At 38.0% G+C, this 15,227-nt stretch overlaps 1 protein-coding gene across 1 annotated transcript; it reads left to right on the forward strand.

Moving 5' to 3' along the window:
• Nucleotides 1–4,730: 4,730 nt before the first annotated feature.
• Nucleotides 4,731–13,283, forward strand: LOC308686684 (tRNA-splicing endonuclease subunit Sen2-like; the record flags this gene model as incomplete). Its single annotated transcript, XM_081395120.1, has 8 exons — nt 4,731–5,023; nt 5,102–5,168; nt 6,482–6,521; nt 6,966–7,425; nt 9,791–9,865; nt 10,454–10,504; nt 11,190–11,328; nt 13,159–13,283. The coding sequence occupies exons 1-8, from the start codon at nt 4,844–4,846 to the stop codon at nt 13,281–13,283; spliced, it is 1,137 nt and encodes a 378-aa protein (XP_081251246.1). The 5' UTR covers nt 4,731–4,843.
• Nucleotides 13,284–15,227: the final 1,944 nt, after the last annotated feature.

The following is a 15,227-nucleotide window of genomic DNA, read 5'->3' on the forward strand; positions in this document are numbered from 1 at the left end:
GATTTGTGATCTGCAGATTAAAACAAAATTTTTGATATTTGTATCATCACTGTAGGGCATTGGGAAAGGGGTGTCCCCATATACCACCACCAAACTTGTTTGGGCATCAGTGTCCTTCTATACCACAAAAACAAGTATGTGTGTGTGTGTGTGTGTGTGTGTGTGTGTGTGTGAGAGAGTGTGTGTGTGTGTGTGTGTGTGTGTGTGTGTGTGTGTGTGTGTGTGTGTGTGTGTGTGTGTGTGTGTGTGTGAGAGAGAGAGGGAGAGAGTGTGTGTGTGTGTGTGTGTGTGTGTGTGTGTGTGTGTGTGTGTGTGTGAGAGAGAGTGTGTGTGTGTGTGTGTGTGTGTGTGTGTGTGTGTGTGTGTGTGTGTGTGTGTGTGTGTGTGTGTGTGTGTGTGTGTGTGTGTGTGTGTGTGTGTGTGTGTGAGAGAGAGAGGGAGAGAGTGTGTGTGTGTGTGTGTGTGTGTGTGTGTGTGTGTGTGTGTGTGTGTGTGTGTGTGTGTGTGTGTGTGTGTGTGTGTGTGTGTGTGTGAGAGAGAGTGTGTGTGTGTGTGTGTGTGTGTGTGTGTGTGTGTGTGTGTGTGTGTGTGTGTGTGTGTGTGTGTGTGTGTGTCAGGGTTGTTATAGTTTTGCAGTTTTCATTAGTTTTTATTTTTATTTCGTTTTGACTTTGTTTTCAAATTCAGTTTAGTTTTAATTAGTTTTTAAAGTGGGTTTGCTAGTTTAGTTTATTTTTTATTTTTTGAAAATGCTTAGTTTTAGTTTAGTTTGTATTAGTTTTAGTGTTTTATTAGTTTTAGTGTTTTTGTAATTGGGTTATTTGTCAGGGGCAAGATTCAAAAAGGTCAGAAAAAGTATTGTGTAATAATAACTCAACAAAAACATCATACAATTTTAGAAAAAAATTGACACCCCATTGAAATTCCTTTACCTCAATCCACACGCCGTACCAGAAATCTACACATCTTCACACCCTACACTAAACTTACCCTATACAGTCAGTAGCCTGCTCATCTGCACTGAAGCAGCAAACATTCAGTGTAAAGGTAAAAAAAATGACATAACATTATTTAATATTTGAATCACAGCTTATATAGTGTTTTGACATCGACAACCACAACCAAAAAGTGCATTTTACCTCAAACTTGCGACTAGTTAACTTTCTAAAGAAGGCGCAATCGCTTCTCAGGTCAAAATTAACACAGTGACAAAATTATATTCAGAATTTTAAATATTTTTATACCACTTTTTAATGTGTGATTGTGTAAAGGTGTTCACGAGATAGAGCTCCCAACATTTCGCGAATTCTTTTTTTACAGTCTATGTTCGCGAACTTGCTTTCAAAGTCGAACGAACACTCGTTCTCATGGAGACGCGGTGTGCACGGAGGGGAGGGGCTCTGTGTGTGTGTGTGTGTGTGTGTGTGTGTGTGTGTGTGTGTGTGTGTGTGTGTGTGTGTGTGTGTGTGTGTGTGTGTGTGTGTGTGTGTGTGTGTGTGTGTGAGAGAGAGACGCATGAGTGACAGAGAGACGGGGGGAGAGCAGGGAAAGGAACTGCAGCTGAACGAATACGCTGCGTGTTTTAAATAGCGTTAAAAAAAGAGTTTACATCACGCGCTCCGCCGCCTTCAGGCGCTCGGAGCAGCTCGCGATCGCAGCAGCTTATGTGTCTAAACACCTGCAGTGCCCTCTGGGCATCAGGGCTCACTCCACTAGAGGCATGGCCTCGTCGTGGGCTTGGTCCAGCGGGATTTCTATTCATGATATTTGTATGGCGGCGGGCTGGGCCTCCCCATCTACATTTGTTAGGTTTTATAACCTGGAAGTTCCCGTCCTGCAGGCTAAACTACTGTCAGTCTAGCGGTGTGTATGTTCTGCCCAGAGTGTTCGTGTGCAGGCTACTCTCACGTGACTTTAGCTCTCCTGGTTGAGCTGCACTATAAGGGTTGATATTCTTTAATGGACCGGCGGAGCCGCTCTGTGTCCCCCTACGGTGTGCTTATGTACATGCGCCGGCCCGCGGTGCTGGCCGCCTGATTCCCACTTATCTGTGTTCCCCGGGCTCCCCTGGGACTCATGTAGTGGATGCTTGGCGCGTACGGCGTTGACAAGGGGTTCCCGTAGCGTAAGCAACTTACGCAATACGAGAGAACCTCTCGTAAGAGAATGTACTCGGTTACCTAATGTAACCTCGGTTCTCTCTAGAAGAGGGAACGAGTAACCTGACGTGCTCGCGCCACGAGCTGATTTCGCTTCAGTCGATGAAAACCAGGGAAGCAGCCCCCGAGCCCTTCCTTATATACGCTAAGCCACTCCCATTCTGGCGGGCTCTGACGCGTGAGGGCGTGATGTCACGCGGGGCTCACCGATAGGCTGCTGCAGTTATCGCAGGACAGCCAATGAGCGCTAGACAGCCGCTCTAGGTCTGCTGGCTGCTGCACTGCGTTGACAATAAATACAAAAATTAAGGATAATTTTTTGGCTTCATATCTCGAGAAAACACGACTTTACCCGTAGTGTAAGCAACTTACGCAATACGAGAGAACCTCTTCTAGAGAGAACCGAGGTTACATTAGGTAACCGAGTATGTTTTAGTTAGGTATCGTTTTTTCGTTCGTTTTCGTTAACGATTATAACCTTGGTGTGTGTGTGTGTGTGTGTGTGTGTGTGTGTGTGTGTGTGTGTGTGTGTGTGTGTGTGTGTGTGTGTGTGTGTGTGTGTGTGTGTGTGTGTGTGTGTGTGTGTGTGTGTGTGTGTGTGTGTGTGTGTGATGAAGACCTGATCCTGATCACCCTGTCGGGTTTATTCTGAGATAACAATCGTCTGGATGTTCATTATCTCTCACTTCATATAATATTTGCTCAGAGTGTCTGGTATTTAATAATGTTCTCAAACATAAGCACACAAACATTATTCATGAAACATTCTTTTCTGAAATCTTTTAGTTGGACGTTCGTCTTACGTTTTTTTAAAACGTTACAGAACAATCAAAAGAAAATGTTCCCTTAATGTTCCTTTTAACCCAGAAAACATTTTTATTATTATTTTATAAAGCTAGTGAAAGCTAGTGAAAGGTCTACATGTTTGTTAGCTTGGAATCTCTTTAATCCTGTGGAGAAGATGTGTGTCGTCTCACAGTGATGTCCAGGAGTGGCGTCTGTGGTGGCGCCTGACAGAAGATCATTCTGAGAACAGCATCAGTGCGGAGGTTCTGGAAGCCTGTCGGACTCTTGCATCAACTCTCCTCTCCACCCACATCAGCTCAGACACACACACACACACACACACACAAACACACACACACACACACACACACACACAAACACTCACACGCACACACACTCACATGTACACACTCACACGCACACACACTCATCAGCGGCACATCACTGTCATTCTGATACTTAACCCATGCAAAAAAAGAGTGTGTGTGTGTGTGTGTGTGTGTGTGTGTGTGTGTGTGTGTGTGTGTGTGTGTGTGTGTGTGTGTGTGTGTATAAATGCATGCACAGATCAAATAATGTACATATAATAAGTAGAGTAGCATCACGTCATCAGATAGCAATTTTACTTTAATAACATGAAACTGAATGGTTGTTTTTTTTATTTTTTTTTTTTTTTTTTTCACTTGTTACTCCAAGGTACTTAAAACAACAGAATGTTGCAGTTCCAGGGTATTTCCCAGCTGACAAAAACATGTTCTAAGAACGTTTTACTAATGTTCCCATTGTTACACATTAAAACATTATTTCTGAATGTTCAAAACGTCCAGTTTTTTTTAAATGTTTTTCCTCGGATGGCTAAAAGGTTAAAAGGAACATTCCGTTACTTTGAATGTTTTCTGAAAGCTCTGAAACAAGCAGTAACATAAAAACGTTAGATGATCATCCAACTAAAACATTTAAGAAAAACAGTTTCACAAATAATGTATAAATCATGTTTTTGTGCTGAGAACATTATTAAAGAAACCATAACATTGAGGAAATATTCCATTAATGTTACTTTGAGAGAACATTTCCAGACCGTTCTTTGGGTTTAGGCACATGATAAATAATATAGGGCTACTCAAACATAATAACGTTCACATTAAGCTATGTTATAAAAACGGGTTTTCAAAACGTTCTTATTTCTTGGTTATAGGCTACACACGTTAAAGGAAAATTCCACTTCGGAATATTATGGGAATGTCACTTTTGAAAATTCTTCGTTCTGAAACATGTAAAAAATGTAAGTTGTCCAAACGTTTGTTTTTGTTTGAGGAGGAGGGGGGGACGACGACGACGACGACGACATTCCATGAATGATTTATAAAAATGTTTTTGTGGAACTGTTTTGAGAGCAATTATTAAAGACTAGTTCTTTTTTTTTTTGTGTGTGTGTGTGTCCTCCTTACGTTTATACGTATAAATATGTTGTATTTAGTATTAGTGTATTTGTATTAGTGTCTGCTAAATGCCTTTATTGTATGAAGTACACGTATAATTGTGAGTAAAATCGTCTCTCATACTTGTTTATTTGGGAAACATTGCTCTCTACTGGCCTTCGAGACAAATTGCAATGTCCTTAAAACACTTAGAATAAAAGTGTAACATAAATTCGTAACGTTTAACTGTGGGGTTTATGATATAATCGCTTATTTAATATGATTATTTTGATGTTCGACAAGTGCGAAAAAGAAGATTCCCTAAACAAGAAACTCGGAACTAATGTTTCCAGACGCGTGACGGCCGGACGGTTTTTGCGGTGACACCGAACGCATCTCACATGGCTTGAATCGATGAAGCACTTGAGACTCTTTTATTATTATTATTAATAACCTGTGGTGTTGTTTATATGATCCTCCATGACTGAAGCCGTGTTTCAAGCGCCCAAACGCCGGGCGAAGGTTTATGAGTCGTTTGAAGCTCCTCTTCCGGTGTTACTGAGCGCACAGGATGAGGACCACATCATATACAGAGCAGAAATCATCAGTCATCAAGTCATAGTCACAGATCCTGCACACACACTGACACTGTATGAGAGGGTGAGACAGCACTGCTTGTGTTTGGGTCATACCATGGTAAAACAGTCGTTTAAACCTTCTCTCTTCTTGTTCTCGAAGGGTTACTTTGGTAAAGGAGTGTTCTCGAGATCCAGACCCGAGCACGTGATCTCTCCACAGTGGAAATGTAGGTATTGAGTGACAGCATTCACTATTGCTGTGGGTGTTGGAAGTGTTTATTGAGCGTATTCTTTAGCATTTAACGTGATAGTTCAACCAAAAAATACATTTAAATTCTGTCTAATTTTCTCGTTACAAATCCCAAAAAACTTTAATTCATCTTTGAAACAAAAATGAAGATTTTTTTTATGAAATCTGAGAGGTTTCTGTCCCTCAAATTGAAAGTCTGTTTACCCCCCAAAAAGCTTGTAATATGAATCGAGTGGTTAAAACTAAGTCTTCTGCATAAACACACTTGTTTTATATGATGAACAGATTTAGTTCACTTATAAACCCAAAACTTTTGCCACTTAAGAAAAAGTAAAAAAAAATTACCGACCAACTAATATAAATTTAACACATTATTAAAGACCAGTAAACAGTCAGTAATAAAATAAGATCAAATAATCAAAGTACAAGCAAAAGCATAATGCAATATAACAGTAAACAGAGCTTTTCGGGTAGGCCTGACAGTAGTTTTCAGCTACAGAAATATAATAAAGCAAATGTAAAATAACACTGCATAAAAATATATACTTAACATTCTTAATTAAACATCCTTATTAAAGTTTCCTTATTAAACTTACAAAGGTTATTCAGCCAAGAGCAGTGAGTGTTTTTTTGTCGTTTGATTAGCATTAAAAACACAGACAGCTGAAGGTTTATGAGGCTGCTGTCACTTTAAGAGTTCTCACTAAAACCGATTTATTTATTTTCTCACATTTGGCACTTGGTGAGTCTTAATTCTAAATAAATAAAAAAAATTGCATTTATAAATGCATCATATACTTATTGAACAACTTTTTTTTCAGTAAATTAATCATTTTAGTTTATCGCCAAGGCAACATTGTAGTTTAAGCTTTTCTACTGATATTTATATTTTATTTCATTTCAGCTTTATTTTAATTAACAGACATGTTTTACCTCATTTCATCTCGATTGAAGTGCCAGTATAACAGAGTCGGCCGACTCAGAGGCCATTAGAACATCATCTAAAACATTTACAATAGAGTGAAGTTTTCTGATTGGAAAAACATCAAAAGCGTTATAGTTGTTGAAAAAGCTCCTCAGCTGGTGAAGAACCGCTTACAAAGATGATGAGATGGGCGTAAAATTTGATAAAATTGTTGGATCCAGTTTGTAATAGTTTTAGTTAACGATAATAACCCTATTTAGAACGTTAACTTATGAGTGAATGACCGTTTTTATTTTTGGGTGAACTAACCCTTTAATAAACCAAACATTTAATACGACCATGACTGATTTTATTTCTTTTTTTAGACATTGGAGACAGATGTCTACCTGTGATCTCCTCGTCAGAGTGAGTAATATTGCACTCTGGATGTGTTTACAGTAGGGATGCACGATATATCGGTATCGGCCGATAAATGTTCATTTTTAATGTAATTGTTATCGACTCGATAAGAAAATCTGTCCGATATATTAAAGCTGATAAATAATGTATTATCTCCTTCAGCTGAGACGCTTCAGATGCGCACTGTTCAACATGATGATTATGAACTGCTTGAAATATGATTGGAAAATACAGTAAAGTGCAGCACAAGTCTGTCATATCGGCTACATAAAATTATAGAAAAATTTGGATTTAGATTTATCAGCCAATATATCGGTTATTGGCTTTCAGATATAAAGATTTATCGGTTATCGGACATTATGCTCATATCTGCGCATCCCTAGTTTGCAGTTATTCTCATGCATGCACTTGATGCGTAATCATCAGTGGTGTTGGATTAATTTCTACCAGATACCAGAAGCGGCTCCGCTGGGCGCGGGCGGCTCTCGGGATGCAGGGATTGGAGGATGAGTCTGTCAATCATGCGCTTCAGATACTCTCAAAACCAGTGGAGTTTGATATCAAGCAGGAAGAGAGCCGAGAGCGAGTGAAACCTCAGGCCGAAAGCGTGTCGTGTGAGACTGATTTAAATCTGGGTCAGACTGATCCTGCCAGGTCTCAGCGTCAAGGAAACCCGGCTTACGACCCTCTGGCTGATCTCCATCCGGAAGAACCCGAGCTCTCCAAACCCAGCGGGAAGTGCAGACGACACGACGACTGGGTCGCTCACTGTGGCTGTAGAGCGGATGAAGCCCAGCGGAGGAGTCCAGAGCCGAGCGTGCCCATCGCCGAGCCCTCAGACGCCTGTGAATATGTTCTGGTGTCCGAGGAGGAGGAGGATGGAAACTCTACAGAGGACAACGTCTCAATGGTGAATTAAACTAGATTTGCAGAACACAGGGTTCGTGTAAAGTGCTTGAATTTGACGTTTTGAAATTTAAGTCCTGGAAAATCCTTGAAAACTTTCCATATTTAGGAAAAGGTAGGCTGGAATTATTGAATTAATTTTATTGATAAAACGATCTTTTCACACAAAATCAAATATAGATATAGAGCCATTTCTCACGGCTATGAGTGATATTGCTCGTATAAATATTCCATCTTTCATTCTTCAGCTCAATCATGAATTCATGGGAGAAAATATCAGTTTGAATCAGGAAAGCGATATCTTAATCATAGTATCGTTTCAATGGTTAAAGTCACCAGTTATTGTGTGTGTTGCACTTTATTTGTACCATTTAGTTTTATTAGTTTATCTATTTACCTTTTTAAGAATTTGAAAGATAATCAAGTTATTGTTTGATAAGTGAGATCTCTCATTATAGTCCTTGAACACCAAAAAGTAGTGCTTGAAAAGTCCTTAAGTCCTGGAATTGAATCTGTACGAACCCTGTACGAATATCTCACAATCCACGAATGAAAGGAAGACCAGTGTCAGGTCATAATGCAAACGGTGCATTAGCCAAACTTTCATCCAAGTATCTTTTTGCAAAATAAATAAATAAAAGGCTTAGCAGATTTAGCGCTTGCTGTTGAGCTGATGGAAACACTAAATATCTATCAAATAGAAGTGGCTGATATGGCAAAAATATAATATCACGATTCTTTTCAGGAAAATCTCAATTCATGATTTGTTTTCCTATTTTGCAAGTGACTGAGCATTACAGCCAAACTAATTTCACTATTTTAAAATCATAGCCTTAGCAAAATATAAAAGAAAAAAGAATGACGGATCGTTTAGGCCAAAGGAGGGGTGAGCAACGCTAAATCTTTATTTCAGTATTTTATCTTATTATACTATATTAGTATATATAATATTATAAATATATAGTAAAAATATAGTAATATATAGTATTATAATTATAGTTTATTTATCTTGTTATTAAAAAAAACAACACAACACACATGAGATAAACAGTGCTTTGTTTCAGTAGGTGTATTTAACAGCAGCATTTAAATAAACAAATCTAAAAATATCACTATAAACTCTAAATTATATTTAAACTGATTTGTTTAAAGCTACTGAAGTTTTCAGTAAAGAGCAGAAAGTGATTTTCTCTTCGTCTTGATTAACATTAATGACCAGCGAATGCTGTTCCTTTAAGACCTCATGCACAAATTTAATATATTAAAAACACATTAAAACGTTAGTTATGTACTGATAATGTACTCTCCCCCTCGTCATCCAAGATGTTCATGTCTGTCTTTCTTCAGTGGAAAAGAAATGAAGGTTTTTGAGGAAAACGTTCCAGGATGTTCCTCCATATAGTGTCTTCAATGGGGTCCAACGGGTCGAAGGTCCAGATGTGAGTTTCAGTGCAGCTTCAAAGTCTCGACACGATCCAGCCGAGGAATAAGAGTCTCATCTAGACACACCAGCGGACATTTTAGAACAAAATAAACATTCATATACTTATATGCTGGTCTTGCTCTAGCTGTGATGCGACACACATTACGTAATCAGGTTGAAAGGTCAAGCGTGACGTAGGCGTAAGAACAGACCCAGTGTTTACAAAGTGAACGTGCAAAGACTGAGTCAAACGCCATTTACAAAAAAAATAAAAGGTAAAACAATGAGATGGAGCAAACAAGATGGAGTTTTTCGCCCTACTCTACATTTCTGAACCGGAACATGCGTGACCTTTCAACCTGATTACGTAATGTGTGTCGCATCACAGCTAGAGCAAGACCAGCATATAAGTATATAAATGTTTATTTTGTTCTTAAATGTCGGCTGGTTTGTCTAGATGAGACTCTTATTCCTCGGCTGGATCGTGTCGAGACTTTGAAGCTGCACTGAAACTCACATCTGGACCTTCGACCCGTTGGACCCCATTGAAGACACTATATGGAGGAACATCCTGGAGTGTTTTCCTCAAAAACCTTCATTTCTTTTCCACTGAAGAAAGAAAGACGTGAACATCTTGGATGACGAGGGGGAGAGTAAACTATCAGGAGATTTTTATTCTGAAGTGAACGACTCCATTGAGGACTCAAATACAGGACTGACAACCGTATTCTGAGAGCATTGACTCTAAATTAAACGTCCTAATCTAACAATGAACAACTGGAAAAGACAAAAGTGAGGGAAACTTCTTCATGCATGTTTCGTAATTAGATGCATGCTTATAGACTTTGTTTTCTAAGACACATTAGTGTGAGCAAGTAATAATGCATTTCTCCAGTCTTAGTTTTAAGAGTGAACCTGCCAGTAATGGACTCTCTTCTTGTCTCAGGACCGGCTGGGCAAGTGTGTGTGCAGAATAAACCCGTTCCCCATGATGGAGTATCTCCAGCTGAGTTATGAAGAAGTGAGTGACTAGCCTGGAGGTTCAAGCCGTCTCTGTGATAATGCATTACCCAGAAATCCTGTCTGTCAACATACTGCACATTGCTGCAATTATTCTATTATTATCCCGGGCCTCCATCACTGTGGTCTCGTGCCCCTGGTTTTTATCCGTCTAGTTTTAGTAGAGCTCTTATTGTTACAGCTGGATGCAGTCGCGCGATTTGAGCCAATCCAAACAACAGAAGTGAATGTCTTATCTACTGTATTCTCCCTTAAGTGTTAATTCAACCTCCCTCAACAACAGCTTACTGAAATGACCACTCCTCTCGTTAGTATGATCACATCCCATCATTCTCCAGTTAAATACACCCCAGAGTCTTAGCAAAGAGTCGAAGAGCAACATGTGATATTTTATAATTGATTATTCCTCATCCCGGCTGTGTGCTTTACCTTTGTCTGACATTCCCCTGTGTGATTTCTTAGAGCGCTATCTTGGGTTTGAACCAAAGCCAGTGTGATTTAGGAGACATCCTAACATAACCTTGTTAGCAACCAAGCAAATCAGTTGAGAAGCGATGCAGAATCATTTATGCTTGTCTTTGTATTTCAGGCTTTCTTCCTGGTTTATGCTCTTGGATGCTTGTCCATTTATTACAGCGGGGTGAGTGTTTACAGTCTTTACTGTGTGTCGGCCAGGTTTGTGTTTCCCGAAAGCATCGTTAGCCAACTATAGTCACGGATTCTGTCGTTATCAGCAGTTCAGCGAGTCTGTGTTTCCCGAAACCATCTTGTTTTCATGACATGTGGACTCAATAAATCCTGATCTTTAGCAAAATAAGCAAGCTGACATTCAGTGCAATCTATATCTGTTATTTAGAATGCATACAAAAGTCATTTACGTCTTTCAGTTTGTCAAGAGATTGAAAGCGTCGTTGTTGAAGAGTGTGCATGTGTGAACGAGCTCTAGTGTAAGAACGAGCCTGTGATTGAATCTGGAAATAAAGCAAAATAACTGAGAAAAATGAGAACTATTCCTCAGATGACATGTTCGTAATTTATAATAAAACGTTTAGCATTAATTCAGTCTCAAACAGATTCATGTAAAGGATTATTACCCCACCAACTGCGTGCCGTCATTAACCAACGTGGTTGAACGACCAGTTTGCGACAGTACGGTTTGGGGAAACAGTCGTGACTCGCTAGTTGATTTCTTCAACGATGCGTCGTACTATAGTAGTGAAGCAGCGAGTTACGGCGGTGTACGGGAAACACACCCCTGTGTACGTCATTTAAATGTGTTGTTTCTTGATTGGTAGCTAAGTTGGGTCTGGTCTTGTTTACTATAGGAAGCTCTGTCGGTCGCTCAGGTCTGGACGATGTTTCGTTCACTTCAGCCCAACTTCTCCACCTCATACGCGGCCTATCACTATTTCCGCAGTAAAGGCTGGGTGCCGAAGTCTGGAATTAAATATGGAACTGACTTAAGTAAGGATATGTCTCATAAAATCTCAACTGAAAACGTGAACTATATTCAACCTGATTTATTTTCAGTGCAGGGTCATTTTAATAATACATTTTGCAAGCATTTCCACATTTCAGAGTTAAGACATTTGGTTCACATTCACAGTGTATGTTTCAACATTGCTGTGATTTGGCATATCCAACATTTGATGCATGAATGTAAGTGTTATATTGCTTTTATACAGCAGTTTTATTGAAAACGGTGATAACTTTACACTTAAAGAAAAAGATTGGTAAAAACTTAAAGAAAAAAATTGTTAGCCACTTTTAAAGAAAAAGGACATTAGTGTAACACTTTAAAAAACCAATAGGTAACTACACTTAAAGAAAAACATTGGTCACACTTCACTTGGTAACGCTACACTTAAAGAAAAGGTTTGTAACTCTACACTTAAAGAAAAACAAATAGGTAACTACACTTAAAACAAATTGGTAACACTTCACTTAAAGAAAAACATTGGTAACGCTACACTTTTGAAGCAAATGTAAAACTACATTTCAAAGAAAAAAAATGGGGAACTACACTTTTAAAGGAAAAGACAGAGTAACATTTAGTTTGTAACACTTCACTTAAAGAAAAGATTGGTAATACTACACTTAAAGAAAAACATTGGTACCACTACAGTTAAAGAAAAACAAATAGGTAACTACACTTAAAACAAATTGGTAACACTTCACTTAAAGAAAAAATTGGTAATGCTACCCTTTTGAAGAAAATGTAACTAAATTTCAAAGAAAAAAAATAGGTAACTACACTTAAAGAAAAGGTTTGTAACACGACACTTAAAGAAAAACATTGGTAACACTACACTTAAAGAAAAGGTTTGTAACACTACACTTAAAGAAAAACAAAGTGGTAACTACAGTTTTAATGAAAATGACATTCGTATAGCACTTAAAAAAGAAGTTTGTAACACTACACTTCTGAAGAAAAAATGTAACACTTTACACTTAAAGAAAAAAAATTGGTCACTACACTTTTAAAGAAAAACAAAGTGGTAACACTACACTAAAAAAAATTTGGTGTAACTTTATTTTAGTGTCCTTGTGTATTTATTATAGTTAATGATGCACTATTACAAGCAATTAGCCCTAATCCTATGGGAAGTGCGTGTTGCTAATATTACTCATTACTTATTTGTGTAATTATTACACCGTAACCAGGACAGCTTAAAATAAAGTGTAACCAAAGTTAATAACTTACATTTAAGTCAAATTGTGGCCAGTTCATGCATTCACTTTTCTACAGCAATGAAAATAATTTCAAAAGAAGCCAAAGAATATCAAGCTTTGCATGTCAAGAAGCAACGCACAGACTGAAAGCAGAAAATATTAAAATCTAGGTAACCTTTAATGTTTAAGCAAGAATAGTTGTCAGCTTGAACCATTTAAACTGACTTGCATCTAATGTCATGTTTTGTTGTCTAGTGTGTACCGGATCGACCCATCTGTTCACAAAAGCACTGTTGTTTATGGCTTGTCCTTCTAAAACATTTAGGCCTAACCCTGAACTAACCGAGTCCAGCGGGTGAGAGAGATTTTCCAAGTAGTGTGTGTAACACTGGAGGTGGACCGGTGAATTATTCAGGTGTATTAAGCATTGCTTTCCTCGCACTCAGACCCGTTGCACCGCACGCTCATTGAAACCGAGTCTTGGCTGTGAACTTCAGGAGTCATTGGTGGCTTTGACACATGACCCTCGCTTCTAGCGCACTATAGAGTTGCTATAGATTGCTTTTTCAGCTCAGATTCTCATTTGTTCCAGAGCTGATCCTTTATTTCTCTCTTTTCCAGTGCTCTACCGAAAAGGACCACCGTTTTATCATGCAAGGTTTGTTCTTGTTATGTTGAAAGTAGTTTGCTTTGTTGCATCAAGATACAGTCCAGCTGACATGCAAATCATAAATAATAAGCATTAAAGGGATAGTTCACCCAAAAATTAAAATTACCCCATGATTTACACAAGTCATCCTACGTGTATATGACATCCTTCCTTCAGACGAACACAATCAGAGCTATATAAAAAATGTCCTGCTCTTCCAAGCTTTATAATGGCAGTGAATGGCTGTTTCTGTTTTGAAGTCCATAAAAGTGCATCTATCCATGATAAAAGTGCATCTATTCATCATAAAAGTGCATCTATCCATCATAAAAGTGCATCTATCCATCATAAAAGTGCATCTATCCATCATAAAAGTGCATCTATCCATCATAAAAGTGCATCTATTCATCATAAAAGTGCATCTATCCATCATAAAAGTGCATCTATTCATCATAAAAGTGCATCTATTCATCATAAAAGTGCATCTATCCATCATAAAAGTGCATCTATCCATCATAAAAGTGCATCTATTCATCATAAAAGTGCATCTATCCATCATAAAAGTGCATCTATTCATCATAAAAGTGCATCTATTCATCATAAAAGTGCATCTATCCATCATAAAAGTGCATCTATCCATCATAAAAGTGCATCTATTCATCATAAAAGTGCATCTATTCATCATAAAAGTGCATCTATCCATCATAAAAGTGCATCTATCCATCATAAAAGTGCATCTATCCATCATAAAAGTGCATCTATCCATCATAAAAGTGCATCTATCCATCATAAAAGTGCATCTATCCATCATAAAAGTGCATCTATCCATCATAAAAGTGCATCTATCCATCATATAAGTGCATCTATCCATCATATAAGTGCATCTATTCATCATAAAAGTGCATCTGTCCATCATATAAGTGCATCTATTCATCATAAAAGTGCATCTATCCATCATAAAAGTGCATCTATCCATCATAAAAGTGCATCTATCCATCATAAAAGTGCATCTATCCATCATATAAGTGCATCTATTCATCATAAAAGTGCATCTATCCATCATAAAAGTGCATCTATCCATCATAAAAGTGCATCTATCCATCATAAAAGTGCATCTATCCATCATAAAAGTGCATCTATTCATCATAAAAGTGCATCTATCCATCATAAAAGTGCATCTATCCATCATAAAAGTGCATCTATCCATCATAAAAGTGCATCTATCCATCATAAAAGTGCATCTATCCATCATAAAAGTGCATCTATCCATCATAAAAGTGCATCTGTCCATCATAAAAGTGCATCTGTCCATCATAAAAGTGCATCTATCCATCATAAAAGTGCATCTATCCATCATAAAAGCGCATCTATCCATCATAAAAGTGCATCTATCCATCATAAAAGTGCATCTATCCATCATAAAAGTGCATCTGTCCATCATAAAAGTGCATCTATCCATCATAAAAGTGCATCTGTCCATCATAAAAGTGCATCTATCCATCATAAAAGTGCATCTGTCCATCATAAAAGTGCATCTATCCATCATAAAAGTGCATCTGTCCATCATAAAAGTGCATCTATCCATCATAAAAGTGCATCTATCCATCATAAAAGTGCATCTGTCCATCATAAAAGTGCATCTATCCATCATAAAAGTGCATCTATCCATCATAAAAGTGCATCTATCCATCATATAAGTCTTCTATCATGATAATATTATATTGTGATAATATTATAATATTATGATGGATAGATGCACTTTTATGGACTTTAAAACAGAAACGGCCATTCACTGCCATTATAAAGCTTGGAAGAGCCAGGACATCTAAGGACATAACTCTGATTGTGTTCGTCTGAAAGAAGAATGTCATACACACCTAGGATGACTTGTGTAAATCATGAGTTAATTTTCATTTTTGGGTGAATATCCCTTTAAACTGAATTCAGAACCCAATTTATGCTGTTTTGTCTTGTCAACTTTACTGCTTTAATATATCATAAGCCTTCAAATGCGTTGAGCTCCTGCTTTACTGTGTTTGGC

This window comes from Scardinius erythrophthalmus (genome assembly GCF_964197995.2).
Source record: "Scardinius erythrophthalmus genome assembly, contig: HAP1_SCAFFOLD_648, whole genome shotgun sequence".
Taxonomy (NCBI): Eukaryota; Metazoa; Chordata; class Actinopteri; order Cypriniformes; family Leuciscidae; genus Scardinius; species Scardinius erythrophthalmus.